Source organism: Gastrolobium bilobum, unplaced genomic scaffold (genome assembly GCF_033153095.1).
Source record: "Gastrolobium bilobum isolate Gb01-03AN ecotype WA unplaced genomic scaffold, APGP_CSIRO_Gbil_v1 utg53380, whole genome shotgun sequence".
In the NCBI taxonomy this organism is placed as follows: Eukaryota; Viridiplantae; Streptophyta; class Magnoliopsida; order Fabales; family Fabaceae; genus Gastrolobium; species Gastrolobium bilobum.
In genome coordinates this window covers 11,711-35,000 of record NW_026897886.1, presented here as the reverse complement: position 1 = coordinate 35,000, position 23,290 = coordinate 11,711, and the positions used below count along the sequence as shown (strand labels likewise).

The 23,290-nt window shown below is 44.5% G+C and overlaps 1 protein-coding gene and 1 non-coding gene across 2 annotated transcripts; one reads left to right on the top strand and one right to left on the bottom strand.

The window, feature by feature from the left end:
* The first annotated feature begins 1,013 nt into the window (after positions 1-1,013).
* Positions 1,014-1,478, top strand: LOC133311156 (uncharacterized). Its single transcript, XM_061512174.1, has one exon. It carries the CDS (start codon positions 1,014-1,016, stop codon positions 1,476-1,478), a length of 465 nt encoding a protein of 154 aa, XP_061368158.1.
* A 5,997-nt stretch (positions 1,479-7,475) lies between these two features.
* TRNAE-UUC (transfer RNA glutamic acid (anticodon UUC)) lies at positions 7,476-7,547 on the bottom strand. Its single transcript has one exon. It is a non-coding gene; the product is annotated as a tRNA-Glu (tRNA).
* Positions 7,548-23,290: the final 15,743 nt, after the last annotated feature.

The window sequence follows — 23,290 nt, the reverse complement described above, 5'->3', positions numbered from 1 at the left end:
ATCCGACCCAGAGGTTTTGGAGTTGACAGCTGCTTTTCTTCCTCAAAGCCAGCCTCAAGGCACAAAGTGGAGGGCGAAAAGCCTTTTTGAATAAAGAAAGAGGGACTTCGATTGTCATCTAGTGATTTTTCATATACAGATTCTTGGCCTCAGGTCGAATTTCCTAGGAACGGAAGGAATGGCATATACTAAGATGCCGGCGGGAATGGATTCTTGAGCCCCTTATTTACCTGGCGCCAACCTAATAAAAGATCGAAGTACCAAATGCTTAGGTCACCCGAGAGAGGCCTACGGGGCATTACGAGAGAAAAAGCTCCTAGGCCGTGGGTCAAGACCAGAGAGCTACAGGTACACCTGGGGCAACAGAGCACTCAGGCGGGGTCGGGGCAAGGGCAGCACGTCACGGAAGTTCTCAGCTTAATCTTACCAGCGCTATATCTTGGGTGCGCGATATGGTGGGACTGTCTAGCACAGACACCCCCAAGCATCCCTGAGTTACAGCAGCTGGCGGAGGCAACGCAAATCGGGGAACCGGCAAGTTCTTCCGCAGAAGTCAGGCAGCTAGTAGACCACCTCAGTGAGCAAGCCAGGGAGGTGGCCAGTGAAGCTTCAATGGAAAGAACACCCAGAGCTCTTGCAATGTGGATGGCTGGGCTAACGCTAGCATTCGCTATCTCCATAGCGCTTGCTCAAAAGGTCCGGGGTTATACTGGTTATTAATACGAGCCTGGAATTTCTGGGAAAAGGTATACTACGCAAGCTTCACTCCTCTCCTTACAGTCGAGTGGCTTCACTCCTCTCCCCTAGATCTTAGCTTAGGAAAAAAAAGTCGAGTAGTCGTAATTCGAATCAAATGAAGGTGGGGCTGGGCAGTAGCACCGAGATCTCATAGAGGAGGCATTTTTATCGCGGGCTCCCTTTTAGATGTGGATTTAGGTGGTTTTTTTTTTATGCAAGACGAGTGAAATGGGAAAAGAAAGGTGGAGGTTGACCTGCTTTGTGACAGATGTGGAATGGAGCCTGAATCTACCATTCATGTTTTAAAGGGCTGCCCCTGGGCATCTGGCATTTGGCTACTCTGCCCATTAGCCCTTCATACTCAACAGATGCAGGCTCTCAACTTCTCAGATTGGGTGAAGGAGATGGGGAAGTGTCTTGATGAAGAGCAGCTGGAACTTATGCTAGTAGTTGCATGGGCTTTATGGAGTGATATAAATTTGCTGCTGTTCCAGGACATACAGAACTATCCTGTGGATGTGGTGAACAAAGCAATCAGCTTCTTCGAAGAGTATAAGAAGGATAAGCTAAAAATGGTGCAAACACCTATTGGCAGGCCCCACCCCATGCATGGTGTTTATAAGATGAATACTGATGCTGCAATTTTAAACCAGCAAGGGATTGGCTGCTTGCTTCATCCCGCCCTTCCTTCCCTCACCTGTCCCACGTGCTCTTTGATGCCGATAATACTATGTTATTAGTGACCATGAACACACTGCTTGAGACCCTTCTTTCTTGTGAATGGGTACGAAAGAAAGCTATTCTTCGCATCACTCCTTCCTTGGATTAGTAAACTACTATCGAAAATTCGTGGAGGGTTCTTCAAGGGCCCTGACCGATAGGAATCAAGGATGAGTCTCTACATCTATCTTCTATCTGTTAATTTAGGATTCAAAAGGCTTCAGGAAGACAATGAGATCTCAGACTTTCCTGAAAGCTTAGTAAGGGAGTCCTAAGTCAAATAGCCTTATTCAATTCAATGATTTTTGAGTGAATACCCGAAAGAAAGAATGGACAACCCACGGGGTCACTCTTTCCTTAAAGACTCATGTTATCGTTCACGCTTCCCGGCCAGGGATTCCATACCTAAAAGGCAGCTACATGTCTACTATTTATTCATACTTTAGAAATGAAGGACTCTCTCTATCCTGAGTTACTCAACCAGACCCGGACCTTACTCATACTTACTTCCCGGTACTCAAATCCGCTATTTCTCAACCGGACTCGAAGGTTGTGGATAGAAAGGGGTCTAACCATTTCAAAGTGCTAGTACTCGAGGAATGGCAGAAGATTGCAAAGACTCGATAACAGAAAGGGCATTGGCATCGGGGCTAGAAAGCAAGCAAGTAGGTAGGAACGCAAGCAAGAAAGGAAAGCTAGAGAGAGATAGCCCTTTTCTAAAGTATATATAACCATTCTAAAGGCTTATACTCAAACGGACTCTAAAACCATAAGGCATGGGGTTCGCTTGAAAGTGAAATTCATGAGCTTGTTAACGCTGGGCACGCACCTCTTGCTAGCTGTTCTACCGCCATCAAAGATGGCCTGTAGCTTGATTTCGAACAGAGAAATTGCTTCTTTCTATTAAAGGATAGACGAGCACACGTACGCGAAAGAAAGCCAAGGAAAGAGCGGCAAAAGCTTTTTCTCTTTTATTTAAAGAAGTAGATGCCATGAGGATGCCCAATGGAGAATAAGATGTCAGCTGGGGGATTCAAGCTCTATACCTTACCTCTCCCAAAGGGCAAAAGGCCTATAATCAACGCAAAGGGGAGCTCTAAGGATAGGATACAGGCAGGGATAGAAAGATAAGAAAGAAAGGCAAAGGCCAAGGTTCATTAGCTCCATAGTTGCTAACAGGTAGGGGCTGTTACTGGTCCGCAGATGAACTGCCTTGGGGAACTCAAAGGCAAGGGCATAGAGGTACTATAGCTCCATAACTACAAAGCTCCATAGCAGCCAAGTGGTAGGTTTTTATTCGGATTTAGGGTCTAGCCATATCCTGAGATCTTGGCATTAGCATCATGATCCCAGGGGTGAATGCTTCGGCTGGCATTGGTTCTAGGGGCGCGTTCGGCCGGTTGTGAGATTTCTCAGTTGTGGATAGAAAGGGGTCTAACCATTTCAAAGTGCTAGGGGTCTGGGATGGTAGGACATAAATTTGAGTACAGTACTCCGCTGGTTGGGCCATACTCCATAGGGGTATTCTCTCCTACTATCAAACCATATCGAAAAAGGAAGTCTTTCTAGCACTGATATGGCTCATGCTCCATAGCCTACTTAATTCACCATGCTCTCGTTCGTGCCCCATGTCTTCCATAAGTCAATGGCTCATAAGACAAGCAAGAATTCAAGCATCATTTCCAGGCGTAAACGTGTAAAATAATAAGGGACGGTCGGGATCGGTCTTTGTGCCTATGGGAATAAATAACCTGGCCTTCGGGCAATTCATGTCTTTCTTTGATTTAGTACTACTTTTTTTTATAAAAGGAAGAGATTTTCTTTCCCTGCAGTGCTATAGTGCGCTTGGACTCTATCTCCGCTGTCTGGCTTTCATGAAGAAAGATTGAAAGCGTCCTCATGTCAAAGATGTTCGTGTACTTTAGAAAGAGGACTGCTCTTTCTAGGACTGTTAGCGCTGGTCTCTAGCCACCTAGAACTACCAGAGACTCGATCCACCTCAGGAACATTCAAAAGACTAAACTGGAACTCACTGATTGTCTCATGCCACCTCGGAAGATAAGACATATTCTCAGACAGAAAAGAAAGGACTTACCACTTGGCCACACTCAGAAGCCGGAGTCTGAGCTAGTAGCTAGCCCCAGGTATAGAACTGGAGTTCTCTATCAGGGAATTCCAGGAGTGAAATAGTATGGTTTGATAGAACCAGGTAGTAGTTGGTCGGAAAGGAAGAGAGAGAGACATCTCTCGTTATTGCTGCCTTTCTTACTACTTTGACACAGTCGTCTACGTAAAGGTCTGCACTCAGGAGAGATGCAGTCCCCCATGTATGACATCTTTGAGCCTTCACTGATGAATGTGAAGATGAAAGCACAAGAGACTAGCACCCTTTCTCAACCTAAGAAGCTTGCATCTAGGATTCAGACTAGCCCACAATCTCAAAGCAATTCCTCCTATCAGAGTCAACCCATGTCACAAAGCAATCCCTTTCATAAAAGAGAGACCATCAAGAGTTCAGCACTACCAGACTACGGCCTCCACTCAGACAGGTCTAGAGGCGAATTCGCAGTTTCAGCAGCAATCAGTCCAGCAGACTCAGCCAGCTTCAACCGCAACAACTTCAAAGAGCCTCAGGCGCAAGAGCAGGTTCAACCAGTGCCGCTACAGCATTCTCAGGTGAGACCAGAAAAAGATCCCTTTCCGCTAGTCTCAGCAATACCTACAGCCTCTACCTCAACTTCAGGGGTCAGTCAATACCTGGCAAGCCCCTGCTCAACCTTACCAAGATCTTCATTCTATCCAAATCATCCCGCCTTTTGCCCCTCAGCCTACGCAATTCACTCCTCAAGACAAGAAAGCAACCTATCAACAACCAGTAGCTCAACCATCTCCGGTAGCTAATCCTACCCAGACCGTAGCACCTCAGACCACTCAACCTCAGGGCCCAGATAACTGCGTCCGACTTGAAGAGGATGATTAGGGACCTCATTCAAGAGCGCCTCTGACCCTCTCTCTCAAAGAGATGTGTCATTGTCTTCATCTTGCCGACCCTAAGGTACTTCTTGTTGAATTAAAAGATTGGATTAGTCTTTCTCTTTCTGTACCCACCCCCGTTTGAGAGTGATTAAATATCAATAGGGAGACCTCCAAATAAGGAAGTTGCTCCTTTGAAAAGCCTTTTTCTTTTCTGATTTTTTGGGCAAGAATCAATCTCGGTTTAAGAGTTCACCCAATTGGGACATCCATTCAGAACCTGAAACCATTACCAACGAAAAAGAAGGTCTTAGAAAGGGGCTTCGATATATCTATTAAAAAAAAAGAAGGATGCAGCGAGCGAGCCTGTTAAGCTGCGATTGAGCTTCACTTAAGTCTTTCCAAAAAAAGGGGTCACTTTCTGGATAAGTTCCCATAAGAAGAATACCTTTATCATCGATAATTTACAACAACTTCAACTGATGCCCACACCAAACGAGATAACTCAGTTGGCTTAGGATTCGTAATGATCTGGAACATCGGTTCCAGTCTTCTTTACCGGCCCAATTCCTTCCTTGGCTGTCATTTGCATATAACTTAATGCTACTGGGGATGCCCTTGGTGGATTCGCACTTCTCTTGGTGGAGTAACTTGCTTACAGTACACAGGGCGTCGTCAGTCGTGAATCCTATATATGCCTATATAATGATATGGAAAGGGATTGTCAAGTGGAAAAAGACCATTCGATTCCCCTCTCCCGTTGGTCGAGTTACTTCATACCTTGACCGGATCACATAGCGTTAGCGGAGTGGTAAACTTCGCAGCAGGACCAGCAAGCTTTTGGACATTGAATGTACACTCGAGGAGGACTGAACAGATGTAGAGGATCCTGACAAACTTGGGGAAAGCACACCTTGAAGAGTGGACATCATCTTCCATTCTTTTGCTTACGCATAAGAATGGAAGATGATAAAGGGGCATATAGGGTACTAGTTCTTCAATCATATCTGCAGAAAATTCTGCCTTTCTTTTATGGGCACTCAAAAGTAAAGTGACCTTTCTTCTTGCATTGAAGGACCAACACTCTTTTTCAGGTTATTCTGCACTCACTTTGTGCTTTTTCTTCTTTTGAAACATATTCTTTTGCGCAGCATTAGTCTTTTCTTTTCTGCTGTTCAAATCTCTTTTCAGCTTCTGCCTAAAGAAAATGGTCAGATCAATCTTAATTAAAGGAGGAGTTTCACGGGAGAGAGTGGTTGTCAAAGACTCAAACGACTTCAGCAGACTTCCCGGTCACTAATCACGATCAGTCATTTTGACTCTAACTGCTAAAAATTCTTTGATAATCTTCTCCATCTTGTCTAAGTGCTGAGACACGCTCGTCCCCTCTTGCATCTTGCTTGGAAGGAAAAAACCGTTGCCGAAGAAACTTCATGTTTACCATTGTCACTGACTCATACATTCTCTGTGGAGTCTCCCAGATTTCTCATGCAGACTTCATTAATGTCTCCCACTGAAACTAGTACCTTATCCTTGACCACAATTAGCACAGCTTCGAAGAACCTCTTTTTTTTACTGTCCACAACTATAGATGCTGCTGTTCATTTCTTTTTTTTTGGCTACAACGGGTACGCTCTCTAGAAGATTTGCTCGGGGCTGTTCACTTTCACTTGGTCGCCTGGTATCTTTGAAACCTCTTTGCTTGCGGAGGCAGGAGTGCGTCTGAGAGAGCGCTTCGCGAAAGAATCGTGTGGCGCGGTGAAAGGTTTCCCGTTGGGGTTTCCGGCCCCCTGGTCTTCACCTAATTGTGGAAGAGGGGAGGTGCATTTAGTATAAACTCTCTCTCGCGCCTTTCTTCAGCTTGTTCCTGTTCGTCTATTCGGGACGGGGCAGGCAGCCCACATACATGAAGAGAAGAAGAGAGGAGAGGGGGTTCCCTGAGATTAAGGTGTCAAGGCGGTCGAAGAAGGCCACAAGTGGAAGCAACCGATGCTTTGGTCATTCAGTTGACTCCGCCAGTCCGTGCTTGCTGTCATGCTGGCAAAAGCAGGGCTTTCGGCCTTACCTACTATTGGATTTGAACCAATGACTCTCGCCGTATGAAAGCGATACTCTAACCGCTGAGTCAAGTAGGTCAAGCTGAGTCAAGTCAGAGAAAATAGACCCCTATAAGAAAGAGAAAGCGTTATCACTATACGAAATATCGGCCTATTCACTCAGCTAGGGAATAAGACTAACCTAATTTCCCTATTCACTGAACCCAAGACTAAGGGCAAAGAGAACTTCCTTTGCTCCCTTCCTTCAATCAACTTATAGGATGGAACCCGGACTCCTAACTAAACCCTCTTCCGATTGATTGTCTCGATTTCACTGCCTTGGTTGGCCACCATGCGCCTACTTCTCTCCAATGCCTCCTTCTTAAACCCCTTCGTACTGCAATCCAATCAATCGATCGATCAAGAGAAGAGGCTAATCTCTTTTGTTTGGGCCGGTAGCTAAAAGAAAGTCCTCGCCTTCTCTTGAACAAGGGAAGGGCAGCATAGCATTAGCTTCAATTGAACAAGCTCAACCTTGAAAAAGAAAGGTGGTAGGCCGAAGAACCGTTGAACGCTTCAACTTGGCCACTGAAGAAGGCGAAGGCTGGGCAAGTAGGCCAACTTACTGCTTACTGCCATGCCATGGTTTAAGCTTTAGGCTCCATAGACGGAACTTTTTTTTAGGTATTAGGGAGGGGAGGACACCACTCAGCACCTAAGGTGGGGTTCCATGCCTAACAAAAACGGCCAAAAGAAAAAAAAGAGATGTATGGCTGAGGGGAGGAGAGAAAGAACGCATGCATGGGGATTCTCTCTGTCGGAGGTTCGATAATCTATGATAGGACATCTAAGGCTAAGGAAGAATTAAAGGAAGTCCATTACTGAGAGAAGTGGTGATCTCGTCTTGCTTGCTGGGAGAGAGAAAGCTTCCGGACCACCTTTTCCAGCCAGATAGCGAGCGATCACTCAGCAATGAACACTAACTGAAAGCGGCCGGGAAAGAGTAGCCATCCCTTACGGGAATCGAACCCGTGTCTTCGACATGAAAAGACGATGTCCTAACCACTGGACGAAAGGGACCAAAAAGCCATTCTTCATATACCTCAGCTCCGAGAATAGAAGTGGTTCGTTTTGTTTCTATACGCAATTCAAGATTTCGTTTGTGTTCTGGCGATTTCTGATGTGAATTCGGCGGGTCGTCCCCCCTTCCTACGGGTTCCCCCACCAGAGCCCGCTTACGGCACGCATGACGCATGGTTACAACCTTTGCCTTAGCGTACAGCGAGTTCTATAGAAAGCATGAACCACCTCGAACTCACTCGATCGATGGTTCATGGTTCTACGTAATTAGTAGGATCGAGTTTCTACTCCAATCTAAGGTTTTTAGGGTTTTGAACTCAAGAGTACCGGTACGAGTTCTTTGAGTAAGGAACTGGTAGCTTTTACTTATTTATGTCAATGAGTGAGAACAGTAGTAGTAGATTGAGTTAAAGAGTTTGATCTTCCCCCCAAAAGGGATATAGAGGGGTAAGGGTCCTTTCTTTTGTTGTTGCACTGAACTAAGTAAGTGTCCTCTTCTCAGAGAGGAGGAGTTGCCTAAACCTAAAGGATTAGTTCCTCGAGTCTAGTTAACTCGACAGCTTAAAACGAATAACGCGCGAGCTTTCCTCGACTATAGCGCGAGTAGAGTCTAGCTCGACAAGAGGAACTGCTTAACTTGACAATAGCTCGACTAGGTCGCTTCGCTTCCAAAAAGAAAAAGACCTCCTTTCTTGTATTAAGAGTGTCTTTTTTTTTTTTAATTGTACTTGATTGAGTACAGGTAGTAGTAGTGGAGTTGAAGAGGTCGCTATCTCCCCAGTGAAGGCTCGCTTCGTAGACTTCACGAGCAAAGAATAGATATTACTTACAATCAGGTGCCCTTCGACGGGAACTCCTACTACTTCTATCTACCTACGTTATTCTTTCTTTAAGAAAGCTATTTCCCACGGTCAAGCCTAGTAGAGCTCCTAGTCCGACAAGACTAGCAAACATGCTACCAGGCCTAGTTACCATAAGAAAGGAAGGGAAAGCGAACCACAGAGACCATTTAACAAGAGCTGAAAGAAGAGTGAATTGAATTACCCCCGGGTGACTGAACTGCAGGGATTTCTATTTAAGAGCCGGGTGAGCTACCTTAACGGCACCCTGGTATTCCTTCTTATTATGGATAGCACAGGTGATCCCTAATGGGCTCGCTTCACCGATCTCTATATAGAAGATCGCCTCTAGATCCCATCCCATTAGACTGATTTAGTGTGGTTAAGCTGTGTCTTTGAAAAGTAACTGAGTTTAGGGCTTTCTTTCTCTCCTGTTTAGAAAGATAGCTGCCAGAAAGACGAAGACAGAAGCAATAGCCTTCGATTAGTCGGTGGGACAGGAGGAACTCTTACTGTTCTCCTAACCGGTGCTAGTTAAAGCTAATTACATAGTTAAAGAAAAAGAAGAGAATGTCCTGAGAGAAGAAAGGAAGTAAGGGAATGAGCTGGTGCTATAGCCAGAATCGCTTGTTACAGAATAGGTTGCATCTAGTATACTACCAGTGGAGTCATAAGTTGTAGATCTTCAATGGCTGAATCCGTTGTTCAAATAGCAGCTGCTTGGGCTTACCTTATTACCTTAGTTCCTTATCTTTAGCTTGAGAGATGGGAATTGAATTAGACAAAAAAGAATAGGCCGCTAATTAGTTATGACCTGGGGGAATGCCCCAAAGCCCCTATGACTACTCCTTTCGAACTTCTAGCAATAGCAAACTCGCCCCACAAAGTGGTCCAATTCTTGTGTTTAATGTGAAGCTTGGCTTAGGCAAAGCAAAGGGGAAACCCATCCAAGAAGAACAATCCGGGTGAGTGCCAAAAGGGGTAAAGAGTAACCTCATCGATCGACCCAATTCCAGCTTCTGTCCCGGATGAAGTTGTTCTTGTTGGTATCATAGATGTTTTATAAGAACTGGGCAATGCCCTCAAATTCATTGATATCGAAGCATTAACATTCGTGGATGGAAAATGAAAGATGTCGATTCTTTTCTAATCTAAAGCTTAGATTGAATAGTTTGAAGCCTCTCGCCACCCCTCTATGATGGGAAACTCCTGATTTTCCTGCTTAGACAGAGAGAGGCCTTGTCAACTACTACATATTCAAATTAGCATGAAAGTCCTACCTTAGATGATATGCCTCGCTGAGCTCTCTCTTGGGCTGTGAAAGCGGTGCGAAAGAAGTTGGGCTACCTTGCCTTTAGAGCTTCCCCGGTGACTGAGTCTGTGATTTCATTGTAAGTAAGTATTTGCTTCCATCTCGAAATGCTCTTTCATGATTGTATCAAGTTCTCGCGCATAAGCATAGCCATATGATGAGTTGAAGGCGGGCGTCCTTCTTTCTTTTCTATGTATGGAAGCGCGCATCACTTTGGACGTGCTTTACCGGCAAATGCATGAGTCAGAACATAATAGCTAGGCACGTTGTGAGAAGAGAATAAGCAAAATCATTATCACGAGCAGTAGCTGAAACTGCTAGTCGATCTACCGGATCAACTTCTGCCTACCCCGCCCGGTCAAGGCTCGTCGAGAGTGTTTTTTCTTCAACGGGAGGCCAGCCTATTATCCTACCTACCCACGTCTATCCATAAATAAGTAGTGAGAGCGAGCTTGGTTCTCTGGCGCCTGGCTATTTCCCCCTTCTAGTCCCTCCGGTTGGGGCCAAGCTAATGAGATCCGGGCTCAGCCCATTTGTAGTAAACGCAGCTTAAACACTATATATATTATTCCAAAACATTTCTTTTTCAATGAAAGAAACAGAACCAATACTAGTTATTCTCACCCTCCCAGGGAAGGGCACTTGATTGATCAGAAGAAACGTCCACTTCCCCCCCTTATGCTATGGAGGTCGTTAGCGCTACCAACCAGTGTATTTGTTATTCTGCTTGTCCGCTATCTTTAAAAATGCCTTCTGTCAGTATGAGTGAGCGTCTTTCCCAGCTCCCGGTCTTTCTAAACAACAACGGGTTCTAAGAAATTCAGCCTTGTCATGGCTGGTTGAGGTTAGAATTCATAAAGGTGGGTAGAGATGGCTGCAGTAGATTCTTCCGACCGAGTCCCAGTAGCAGAGTCTTGAGGCACGGATCTAACGGCAAGGGAATCAGCGGCTGATCGCGATTCATCAGTCGCAATTCTCCCAGCAGCTATCCATTTGAGTTCGCCAGTCAATGACTGAGCTGTGATTGCATAGGTGGTAGAGCAAGCTGGAGCGGAGGCAGCCTATTCTTCTTATTGCTAACAGCCTATTAGGGAAAAAAGTATAGTAAGAAGCAACAGGAGAAGAAAGACAGAAAGAAAAAAGAGCAATTAAGATTACTATATATAAGATTACTATATATATAATTTTGCTTCGATGTTCTCGTTCTTGTCCTTTCCTCATCCTTGCTGCTTTGTGCCTATTGTGCTTTTATCAGCGCGTGGCACCCTGTAACAATGAATTGAGCTTGGCTCTGTCTGTCCTTCAGTTTGTCTTGCTTCATTTCTTTGCCTTTATCCAATGTTAAACTTTGTAACTCAAAAAGCTTTATCCTTTTTATAAGGAGAGGAAGAAGAGAGTGTCTTGACTCGCTCTCCTAGTCTTTGACCAAGTCCCGTAGTCTTATAATAAGTCCCCTTTCGCTTCAACTGTCCTGTCTATAGGTTCGATAGTGGGTTGCTCTGTTTCTGTATCTCGACCGTTGACTGTGACCTGGAGACTCTGGTCTCGCTTCGATGGTTACTGGTTGTTTGAATCTCTCCTCTTCTTTTATTTCGAGTGTTAGAGTCAACCATTTACTCTAAAGAGAGTGAGCGACCTACTAGTAGCTAGGAGTAGGAATTCGGAATATAAGAGGCTCTTCTGTCTTACCGCTACGCCCCTTTTTTACTCTTTTCGAATCCCCTCTTGCTCTTAGGGAATATATATATATGCTGCTAGAAGAGGTTGCACGAAAAGGCCTAATGTCTCAAATAGGGGAATGCCAACGGCTCCCAATCTTCTTTTAGTCTTTGTCCAAAGATCTGCCTTGCCTTAAAGAGGGGACAGAGTTGACTGAAATAAGAGGGCTTTGCCTTTGTCGGAATAAGAGCTATTAGTATAAGAGAAAGGCATACGATACGCCATTTCCGGGCTTAGAGAAGAGGGGCAAGCCTCAACCTTATTAGAGGTAAAGTGCTAAGACCGTTAATGCCCCATCTAGCGAGATAAAAGGACTTCGCCCCTAGAAAGGGTGTGAGCGAGAGGCAATTCTTTATCTTTTTTTCTTATCTGGGAAGGCCAAGGGTAAGTCGGCATTTGCTTAAGATAGGGGTGTCCGCGGGTGGATCAGAATGAGTCCTGCGGTGCACCTTAAATATTGGTAAGTGGGACTCATTAGAGCGTATTGGTCTTTCAAGCACCTGGGGCTTCCTTCTTTGCCAATTCCAGTTCCGAGTCAGGTCGCACCAAGGCTTGTTGTTTTCCTAAATGCCTAAGGTTTTTTAATTCCGTATTCCTATGTCCGTGACCCAATATCCATCCAGCTTGTCAAGCTTTTTCGTTTCATCGAGTGGGCCTGCACATCACTCAAACTAAAGAGGATAAGCACCCCAACCTTAGCATCCTAAAAAGCAAAGTAAAATCCATTTTCATTTGAAGAAAATTCCTGATCTATTAAAGAAGTCTCAAAAGAGTATCCTTTATTAGTACGACCACATCCATGATTCTGTCTTTGCGAAGACTGATTACTCACGGCACACACACTATATCTTCGATGATTCCCATTCCCCTTGGTTATATTCATTCCGTTGCCGAGGAATTACCAAAATGAAGACGCGCCGGCTTCTCGCCTACTCCTACTCTTTCGACTTCTACTTTCGGCTTAACCCCAGTGCTTCCGTTCATAACTTCACCTTACGGATTTTCAATGCGATAAGATCTTGTGAAGTAAGGTTTGAAGTGAGTGATCCCACTTCTGATGTAAGTGATGCTATGTGCTCTTATCTGTATGTTCTAACTGCTGTCCGTGCCCCCCATCTTTCTTTGCTCTGGGTTTAGCTTCCGAAAAGGGTCTTAGACCCCCGCTTGGGAAAAGCATGGTTCAGGTAATGTATCTACGCGAGCCTGGTTTAGTTTCTGTCCATGACAGGCCGAAAAACTTTTTTCAATCCATATGGAGAAAAAGGGACTTAGGCAAGCAAAAAAGGAAAGCATGTGGGCCTGTGAGTTTTTACCTTAGATTTAGATAAGGTCACTTCTTTTTAGGAAGTCTCTGTAAGGCTCTAGCGTATAGATAGCTTTCTTCTTTTTTTTTTGGAATGCCTGAGTCCGAATCTTTCAGGAGTCTGTGTAAGCTTAGCAGTTAAGAAAACTCCTATTGTCATATATATATTGTCATATTCTCATAGGATTTCCAGTGCAAGCCCAGGGAAATCCCTTCCAATTGAAGTTCCTTAACTGAATCTTCTACTTTTTCATTCCTGCTCCAAGTGAAGTCTCTGGAGTTTCATTCCTTTTGTAAGGACAGTCCTATGCACAATCCAATAGTGATAGCGTGTGTAATCCATTGCTAACCCCTTATTCTTCTTTACCAGAAAGTGCTAGAAAAAAGCACTTTACTTCCTGCGCTTGCAAAAATCCTTAAGAAACAGCTATTCTGGAGAGAACAAATATGACTTCTTTGCTACTGAATTACCGGGAGCACGGGAGCTTATTAGCTAGGTAGAAGGGGATTTCAATAAACCACTTATGGGGCGTTAGCTCGTTAGAGCGTCAGCCCGCTAGCTTGGTATTCATATTAAGGTGATGTGATTTGATTAGCTACTATATTCTCGCTAGTTCCTTAAGTAAAAAACCGCTAAATCGTTAGCTCCTTAGAGCAGAAGATCGGGAATCTTGCTAGTCATGTTAGACTCTAGGATCTTCAAAAAAAGATATCTCGACAAGAGCAAGAAAACAAGCAGGGAGAGCATCAAAATAGAAGTCGTGAGTGAAGCGCCTATTGCATAATAAACTCCTTAATAAGCGGATCTAGATAGAGAAAAGAGTGGAGAAGTAGAAAAACCCCGGGAAGTGGGATACCTAGAATAGAAAGGGGGGACTTCTTATATACTGCAGGCTTATTCGATCCTCCTCCCCTTCTTTCGCTTGCTATTGATTGAGACTCCTGCTAAAGGGTAAAGGGAAAAAAGCGTTAGACCCCCCCGGGATATTACTATTCCAGAGAAACTCGCAGAAAAGCAGGAAATGAAACTGTTGGTAATGCAACTACTGCTACGAAGGCTGCTCTTATTGATACAGGTACAAAGACTTATACTAGCTTCCTCCCCTAATCGATCTCTACCCTTCCTCTCATGGGTCGAGTTAGAACATCCCTCTCCTCTATTCCTATTCATATGAAGTAGGGTAAGATATATTCCATTTTATCCATAAGTAAAGTAAGAAAGTGCAAACTTGAGTCAAGCAAGATGGGGAAGCACTTCAAGTAGATTCCTCCTAAACTTAGACTGCATGTGCTTAGCTTAGAACTGCAAATCCTAGTAGGAAGCACGAATTACACGCGCTGGAATGTAACACTTTCTTTCACTGGTTTGATCATTGGCTGCAACGGCACTGGATCACGAGGAGAAGAACTTCTAAGGCGAAAGACTATAACTGTGGCTGGAAAGAAAGAGAACGACAACTCCTTCTCCTATTCACTTTCATAAGTCATTTCATCCCTATCCATAGCTTTCGTATCCTGCCGCTTGATTCCACTACTGCTTATACCCTGCCCACTTCACTTTATTAACACATAGTAAAAAAGGCTATAGAGCTCACTTCTTCTTCGCTATCCTTAGGTTAACTAGAATATCTATAAACATACTAGAAAGAACGTGCAATCAATCTAGATGCAGAGAATCGTCTCTTTCCTGTGCTATCAACAGGGAGAAGTTGGCTACTTACTTTTTTTGACCTACGGATGAGATCTCAAAACTGGCCTCCAAGTAAAGGCGGCCGAGGGAACCGCCTGCCTAGCAACATCTTTTCTGGGTAAGTGACTCTCCTATTCCGGAGAAAGAAAAAGAAAGAGCCCTTATTCGGATTCGAACCGATTAAGCCTATTTCTTAGGGCTTCAAGAGCGTGACTCTTCTGTCTTTATATAAACCATTTTTCAGTCTAGTTTGCCACAAGGCATGCAAGCGAGGCCTATGTGGAAGAAAGAAGTCAAGTTGGACAAAAGAGAGAAAGCACTCGCGGCACACTGACTATATCGACAAATCAAAGTAGTGGTCATGAATATACACCGGCGCTGCCTGCGCGGTCTTGGGAAATGGTTGCTTGTCAATCAACATCTGTTTTCCCTTATCGGGAAACTGAAGCAAGCCTCCATCAATCTTGTCCTGTATTGCGTGGCGGAAGGCTACGCAGTCAGCTGTGGCGTGACTATTACTGGCATGAAACTTGCATACGGGTTTCTGTCCCTTTAGTGCGTCTAACTGGACTTGATGCTCTGGGGACCCAACTAACCCGACTTTTTCCAAGCAATCATAGATCTCATCGGCCTTTGAGACATCGTACGTGAAGTCACGTGGCCGATTGCCAAATTTGCCTGCAGTCCGCTCCATACCAGGCTTGTTTAGCATGGCAGCCTGATTGGGTGGGGCTTTGCGTAGAGCAAGGCAAACAACTGGCTTAGTGATCTTGATCTCCGCCACCATTGCATCAAGTCCGACTTTTCGAACTGACTTTTCGCAGCAAGCGCTCGTGGCGAGTGACCTTGATAGCCAACAGAGATCATTGAATTGCTGGAGCGCAGTGTAGTTTTCTTCGCTGGGCTCAAGGTTCGTGATCAAGACCGATAACGTGGCTACGAGCTCTTTCCTTACTCAGAAGAGAGCCCCAAGCGGGCACGGTGGCAAGACTTTCTGGTGGGGTTCGACATGGTCCTCGAGTACAAGCCCGGGAGGACCAATCAAATCAAGTTGCCGACGCACTAAGTCGAAAGGCCGAGTTGGCATCCAACAAGTTAGAAGAGATAGCAGACATGAGCCAACTCAAAGGGGCCATCCCCGAACGCATAAGAGAGGGGTTGGAAAAGGACCCCGTAGCCCAGACCCTGCTGAAAAACGTGAGATCAGTTAGAAGTTCCGCTCGAGTAGAACGGTTGTTGGTGCTCTATTTCATATCCTCCTCCTGTTGGTGAGTTACCTCTTCCCTTCCTAGCTCCCCTGAAAAAAAAGGAACTACCTTGCTTCGGCACACGATTCGGAAAACAGCCTCAAATTGAGCTTTTACCTCTCCAACCGCTGCCCTAACGAGTGGGAAAAGAGATCGGGGGTATCTATGTAAGTAAATGAAAGGCAGAGATGAGAGCGACAGAAGAGGAGTGGAACGAAACCTTAACTGAAAGGCGAGGCACCCGCAGACAAAAGCCATTGGCTGAACACCAGCCAGACAAATCCTCCTTAATTCGAAAGACGACAATCAAAGCATCACGACTCGAGGAACATTCCTCAAGGGAGTGAACCAGTGAGATCGGTAGACAACCCGTAAAAGGAAGCCGCTAGGCATCAAGCCCTATTATCTTACACCTAGGGAGGGTGGTTGATTGTGATCTTAGGGTCATTGGAATTGGTGCACTTCGTGTTGTGGATGGATCAGTCTTTGGTGTATCACCAGGAACCAATCCTCAGGCCACCTTAATGATGCTTGGACGTTATGTCTTAGGGAATAAGATAACAAACATGCATTCTTTCAGGATAAGACTTTCAAAGAGAATAACAATTCTATTGTTCTATGCTATGCAAATAGGAAGCTCCCCCGAGCACTAGTTTGTTCATTCATTTAAAAAAAAAAATAACAGAATGTATGCTTAGAATGTGTCAGTATAGAATGTGAACAATGACAATTTTAACGGCTCTGATCTAAATCAAATTACTGAAGCAAAGATTCTGCACTGTGTTCTGACTTTTTTTTTTGGATTTGTTTATCAAAGTCAACTATTGCTCATAAAGCTATAAACTTCCTTACCACATAATGGCGGGCTATATAATATATATAGTTATTTGATAATTTCCTCAAGCAATAGGGTTTTACCAGTCCCAGCAGAGCCTGTGATGAACACGGATTTGCCCTGAGGGAAAATATGCTTCTGCTCGTTTCCCCATTCTATTGGAGTGGAGTGAAGGTTAGCCCAATGTTAGCATTCAGATCTATTTTCAGCCCTGGCCCGGAAATGCCACCTTTTCCTGGCTTTCCAAACAAAGCCCATCGAAGTCCAGTCCATCTAATTCATTTTTTTCCCATTCCAGGACGGCCCAGGCCGCTATCCGAGTGCTATCGGCAAAAGCAAGTTTACCTTACTTATTTGAATAATATAAATCTTTCGTTCTGCTGTCAAAAGTAGGGGAAAGTGTCTGATCCTTTCAATCAAGCGATAGAGGCAGAGGCTTTACTTCAATCGCCTACGCTAGGACGGAGCTGCTGTCGAGTGACGATTGGCCGAGGGGAGTTCCATAATGTAGCTGGGTACAAATAAGCCAGTAAAAGACAAGTAGAAGCCAGTGAAAGAGGAGTAGTCAGGGTACGACGAAGCACGCCTGGTACGTAAGCGAATACGGATCACGTGGGTTTGTACTGATCCGCTTTCGAGCTGTCGAGTGAGGATTGCTCCATCTATTAAGAAAGGACTTTTCGGTCCTCTCCTTACAGTCGAGTTACTACGTTCCTTGTTTATTTATAAAGGGAGTACTCTCTTCTCTGATGTGCGTTCTATTATTGCCTCCTATTCCTAAGGGAGTGATCGGGATTAAGCCGCGTGGCGATACCCGCGAAAAACTAAGGATTTTTTTTTTTGCTGCCATGGACCCCCGCGCCTATAAATAGGACGCTTCTTTCTCTATTTGGCAAAGCAAAGGGAGATGGATCCAGCTACCGCTGAAAGACTTTCTCAAATTGATCAAGAAATTCAAAACATCGATACCGAGAAGGCCCAACGGCAGGAAACCCTGGCTGCCTTTTTGGGAGCACCTGCCTCCCATCGATCCTGCGGTTGTGGCTGCAGCCATGCACCAGATCCTGGACCGCATTCGCGGTCTGGAAGACAGGAGGAGGGCCCTCCTCCAAGAACAGCGAGATCTCATTGTGAGGGGGGCCTTCAGCAGCCGCGGGGGAAACTAGAAGAGAAGAGTCCTTAACTTAATATGTTGTTTGTTTGTTCACTTTTTGTTGTAATGTTGTGTTTAGTTGTGTGGCTGGTCTATGTGTGTGTAAGCTTCCCATTGGATGTACTCCCATGTAAAAAAATGCTTGCTGGAATGAAAAAAATCTGCTTTGTTCTAGTTCATTCTCTTTCCCTGTTTTGTGCAGAAAAATTTCTGATTTGAATTCTTTTTGAAATATCCTTTTTTTCTTATTCATTTCTCACATATACAAGCTAAAACTACAGCCAACAGGGTGGACGTTGTGTGTTTACAGTATAAATCCTCTAATAGCATAGCAGATAGCTTCCATGCCTCGCTATCCTATCTTTAAAACCGCCACTACGGTGTCGTTAAAGCGCAGTAACGTTAACAAGATACCCGATACTAACCTAACGATTTCAAGTAGCCGTAGAATAGAACGAAGATCGTAGAGCACTGAAGGCTACGCTTGCTCGAACATCCAACTCAAAACCCGCCCGCTTGCTTGCGAACAAGAACTACCAGTTTACAGACCAGTTTCGGCTAAAGCCCCCTATCTTGAATTCCAGTTCCCTACTGAACAACTAAAACAAACAACTACTGACCCGAAACGGAGGCCTTGCTTTCGGGCGAAGTGCTTCTTGGCAAAGGAAAGAGAGTTAAGATGAGTTGAGTCCTTACTCCTGAAATAAGGAAATACAGACAAGGAAAGGGGAAGAGGACTACCACCAAAAAGAGATCTTCGAATTCTCTTCCTAAACTTTCAGATTGAAAGGAGAGTTGCGGTTATAGTTTCTAGGTGGAATGGCTAGTTCCTATTCCTAAGTAGAAGAAGGAGAGGTGATAGCTGTAACTTGATTTCCTTGATTTCATGGTGTCGTGCTATCAAAGACTTTATTGAAGACCTTAAAGAAAGATGGAAAAGACAAGAAAGAAAAGCAAGACCGGTCCCCTCTGACTCTTTAGTGAAAGCTATTCCCTTGTGAATCTTAGTGATTTTGAATCAAAGAAAAAGTAAAGCTCTTCTAACAGCTATTCCTAAAAGCTCTTTTGAATCCTCATCCTCCCCTGAAGGGTAGTTTGTGCCCGGGCGTGCAAACGTAATAAAAGTCTCATCTAATAATAGATGTTATCTCACCCAGTTTGTTAGGCCTCCTATTCTACTATAGGCTTCCTCTTTTAGTTAGTTATAGGTAACTTAAAGGGAAGTAAAGAAAAGAAAGAAGAGAAGGATTACTGGCCTACAGCTGCCTTACCACTAGCTTCACACTAGCAGCACAAGCTTACCTTTCTCTTCCTTTCCTCAAGAGCTTCTTCGTTCAATAGCTTAGCTTAGCATCTTCTATCCTTCCTTCTAAAAAAATGGACGAACCCACGTATCAAGAGCAGTTTCAAACCATTCACTTTTGTCTCTTTTTTCTTGTAGGTCCCCCAAAATAGCATTCAAAGTCGATGGATCTGATGATTCCCCGTGCACCGACTGGCCCAATACATGGTCCTTGTCCTCATACAATTCTATCCCTTTCTCCCTAGAAATGTAAGCTACCTCACATTCTATTCTTTTTTTTTTTGAGTTTACACTACTTCCATCTCTGTGTTTGGAGAAAGAACGGAATTCAAAATATCAGACATTTCTGATTCGGACTCTGAGGATGAAGGAACATCCCCACTATGATGCGAAGGCCCCTCCTTCTCCTTAACCCGGGGTGGAGAGAAAGTTGGAAAATGGAGGTCCAAAACATAAGTGGTTTTTCTTCCTCCTCCATCCACGGCGCCCTGATAAGTTGATTCTTTTCTAGGACTAGGTAGAAGTAGAAGCTGAATTAGGAACTATTTCTCTCGTTCTTTCGTAAATAGATCTGATGGAATCTAGTTTCCTTTTGGCCATTTTCCCTCTGACAAAAAAAAAGATATCGATTACGACCAGCGCGGTTGTTCGTATTTCATTTTCTTATTCTTTAGAAAGCATGCACTGACTTACTTACGGAATCTAAAATCTCTCGACGCGGAGACTTTTTTTCCAGGTCGATCAGAGATTTGGCTTGCATGTGTTCAGCATATAGCTTAAGTAGCATGATTGGAGCTTCTTAGCGCTTAGGCTACTACCTTCAACCTCCTATTACTTAGATGGAGGAGATAGTAAGCAATACTGTCTATGCTACGATCTTGCTTCTTTCGCCAATCTACCGTTATTACTGCAGTTACCGATTCCTAGGAAAAAATCGATATTACCGACATTACGGATATTCCCTACCCGAGGCATTCGAATGGGCCACTCCTATCATTCCTTGGCATTGCAGCTCCTCAATTAAGTTAGTTAGCAGCTTCGCTAGTGGAGAGAATCCCCGATTTCAAGACTCCTTGCCGAGCCTTAGCTGACGATCTCGCTCCTTGTCCGAGTACTTCGACTACAGGGGGGAGGGAAGCTTCGTAGACAGCTTCGCGTCCTCGCCGCTTCTTTCTGGCGACTAGCTTCTCAAGTGGGTGGCTTGGTAAGCAAGCAACCTTCAGCATCGGTAAAATCCCTATCAATAATAGGCCGGAATGGTGGGGAAGGAGGCCCCCCCTACTTCAATGGAAAGGGGGGAATCGCCGTTTCACAGCCGCTCCTCTACAACTAACTACCTTTCGCCCAACATGATCACGAACGAAGACAGAGAATTGCGTAGATAGAAGGACGAAACCAACCAACCCACTTGTCCTGATCGGAACGATTGAAGAAAGAAAGAGAATGGTGGCCCCTTTCGCCCAGGGGGCATCGTCGGAGAACAATGTCGGGGACAGGGTGAGAACCTTCCGTTGGTTACGCCCTTTAAGTGTTGGTTCTTTCTTAGATATGGAGATAGATCCAGATAGAGATCTATATCTTTCTATCTATCGATAGATAGAAAGATATATTGAGAAATGGATATGGATCTGGTTTCAAGATCTATGAACAAGAGAGATCCCTAAATATCCATTTGATAAAAGAGATGAATAGATAGGGCGGAGCCGGCTGAAGGAAGGGCGCGCGCCCCTGCAATCTTTCTAAAGCAAGAAGCGAGAAACTTGACTTTGAGAAAGTTAACTCCTCTCCCGTTGGTCGAGCGTCTTCAAACCTTAGCACAAGCACTAAGTAAGAAACCTACCTTTTGACAACCTTACTAATAGAAAGGGGAAAGCTCAAGCATGCGAAGAAAGCTCGAAGAGCTTCCCTTATATATATTCTAGAAAGGTTTGTAGAAAGGGGCTTCTTCTAATATCCCAACAATCAAGAAAGTAGGGGCTTCAAAGCTAGCTTGTAGTTTAGGGGTGCTAAGGTTTGGAACCCTATACAAGAGGCTAGCGTGCAATGGCTTTCTCTGATGGGGGCTCGCTTCAAAAAGCGGAGCTTGCTTTCTACTAAACGAGCCTTCCTTGATCAGAGAAATCCGCCCGGCCCCTATCTTTAATCTTAAGTAAAGTGAAGTCAAATCAATGAAGTGAACAGCCCAACCTCTTTGTTTGAAGCTTTGCTTCCCCTAATTCCAAAAAACAAGAAATAGACTTGCTACTACTATAGTTATCGTATAGGAAAAAGCTTCTCTTTGATAGCGGTCATAGGGGGGTTCAGAAAGAATCTGATCGTAGATAGAGACTAAAACCTGTGCGGGGGTAGGGGCGGATGTAGCCAAGTGGATCAAGGCAGTGGATTGTGAATCCACCACGCGCGGGTTCAATCCCCGTCGTTCGCCCATCAATAAATGGACCATTTGTTACGGAGACACAAGACAAACCTAGAAAGCATTTTTTCTTCAAGTCATCTCGAGGCTTTCAAACGCATCCAAGCAATTGGTACCCGATTGAAACATAGAAACCATAGATTCGCGTCGCCTACTTGCTGAAAGCACAAATGGAATGGCTGATCATTCATTGTATGAAGTTTTTAAGACCTCCTTACACTTTTTTTGTAGTTCATAATGAATGAAATGAACCCCCGGATGAAGAGACATTCTCCCCTCCCTATTACTAAACCATGGGGAGCCCCGACTAGTTTACCGGGCAAATTTAGTTGTCGTGACGATACCTTTCTTAGTGGAAGATAGGAAAAGACTTCTCTTCATCACGAGACTGATCGGATCCGCCGTAGACACCCGAGAGACCTCCACAAGGCAGGCTAAAAGAGTCAGAGGACAACAAGCAAAGAGTTACGCTTTCTTTTCTCTTCCCTTGAACTTGAACCTGGTATTCCCGCAAAAAACGAATTGAACCGGGTCTGGCTGAGCCCTTCTGTCCATCCATACAAAGAACCGATTCTTGTGCAAAGCGGTGTCGACTCTTTAACGACATCGTCCGCAAATCGAGATCTATTGGAGAGAGTCATCGAATCGTCCGTCCTTGATTCCTCGATTTCATTTCGCTAATCGTTTGGTAAAGGCTAGGAAAAAGCCCGTCATGAAATTCCTTGTCAGGAAGGGTTAGCCCCAAGCCAGCCTTATCTTCTCTTGGATATCCAAAAAGGCAACATTAAAGCGGTTTAACGAGAGGTTGCTTTCCTTGGTTGGTCTTATAGTTCGTGACCTATAGCCGGCAGATAGGGGCGGAGTTTGCTTGCTCTTCACTCAGGGGCTGCTCCTAAACATGCTCTTCTTCTTTCCTTGGGAATAGTCTCAATTTGGAAACCAAACTAACAGATTTAGCGCTAGATGTAGTAAAAGAAAGAATGGTGAACCAACTAGAAATTCTTTTTAGAGTATATAGGGATACTACAGGAGATGTGAACTTACCAACAGGAGTCAATCTCCAAGAGGTAGCCGAGCGTCTTTTTTTTATCGACGGTAGCATTCAATGGCTAAACCAGATCTATTTAGACCTCGTCAATCAGGGCACGCAAAGTCCCCACTTTGCCCACGCTCTGGATTATGTTCTGCTTTAGTTCAAATCATTTCCATTCTGCGGCATTCTCCCTGACCTCGAGGTCAAATGAATGGAATGAAAATGATGGAATTCTCTTTAAGAGCTGCGGAACTAACAACTCTATTAGAAAGTAGAATTACCAACTTTTACACTAATTTTCAAGAGGATGAGGAATGGCATGAAAGAAGAAGCCCATTCTTTTGAAGTGGAAAGGGCAGAGTTCCATATTGACTTAGATAAGATTGGAGAATTAAGCTAAGGGTTGATTGAATGATTTGAAAAATGAAAAGCAGTCTGACTTCCCCTAGAGGGAGAAAGCCAATAAAGAACACCGTTCTAAGCTCCCAAACCCCTAAATATACTTCCCAAGAGCGATAACAACCCTATCTGACTACCTCTTGCACCAATTCAATTTGCGCCTTCTAAGTCTAAGACTGAGTGAGGGGCGAAAGCGCTGACTGCAACTACTGAGACTGATGCCCTTCTTAGCTACGCTCGGGACCGCTGGCAAAGATCTTCACTACACCTTGAAAGGTCAAACTAAGAGCGATTGGCCTTTAACAAGACCCGGGTATTATAGGATAAGGCACCAGTCTCTCTTCGAAGGACTCTATGCCTCTTCGATAATCCGCAGCAATAGATGAGGATTTCGCTTGCCGGGGAGTCCTCTATATTATATGGGTAATTAGGCTATTAAGCCAAGGACAATAACTCCGAAAGCCTTCTTCCTTTAGTAATGGGTTCGCCCAGCAACA

Excerpts from the sequence above, each read along its gene's own strand:
- LOC133311156 (XM_061512174.1), top strand. The coding sequence starts at position 1,014 with ATGGAGCCTGAATCTACCATTCATGTTTTAAAGGGCTGCCCCTGGGCA.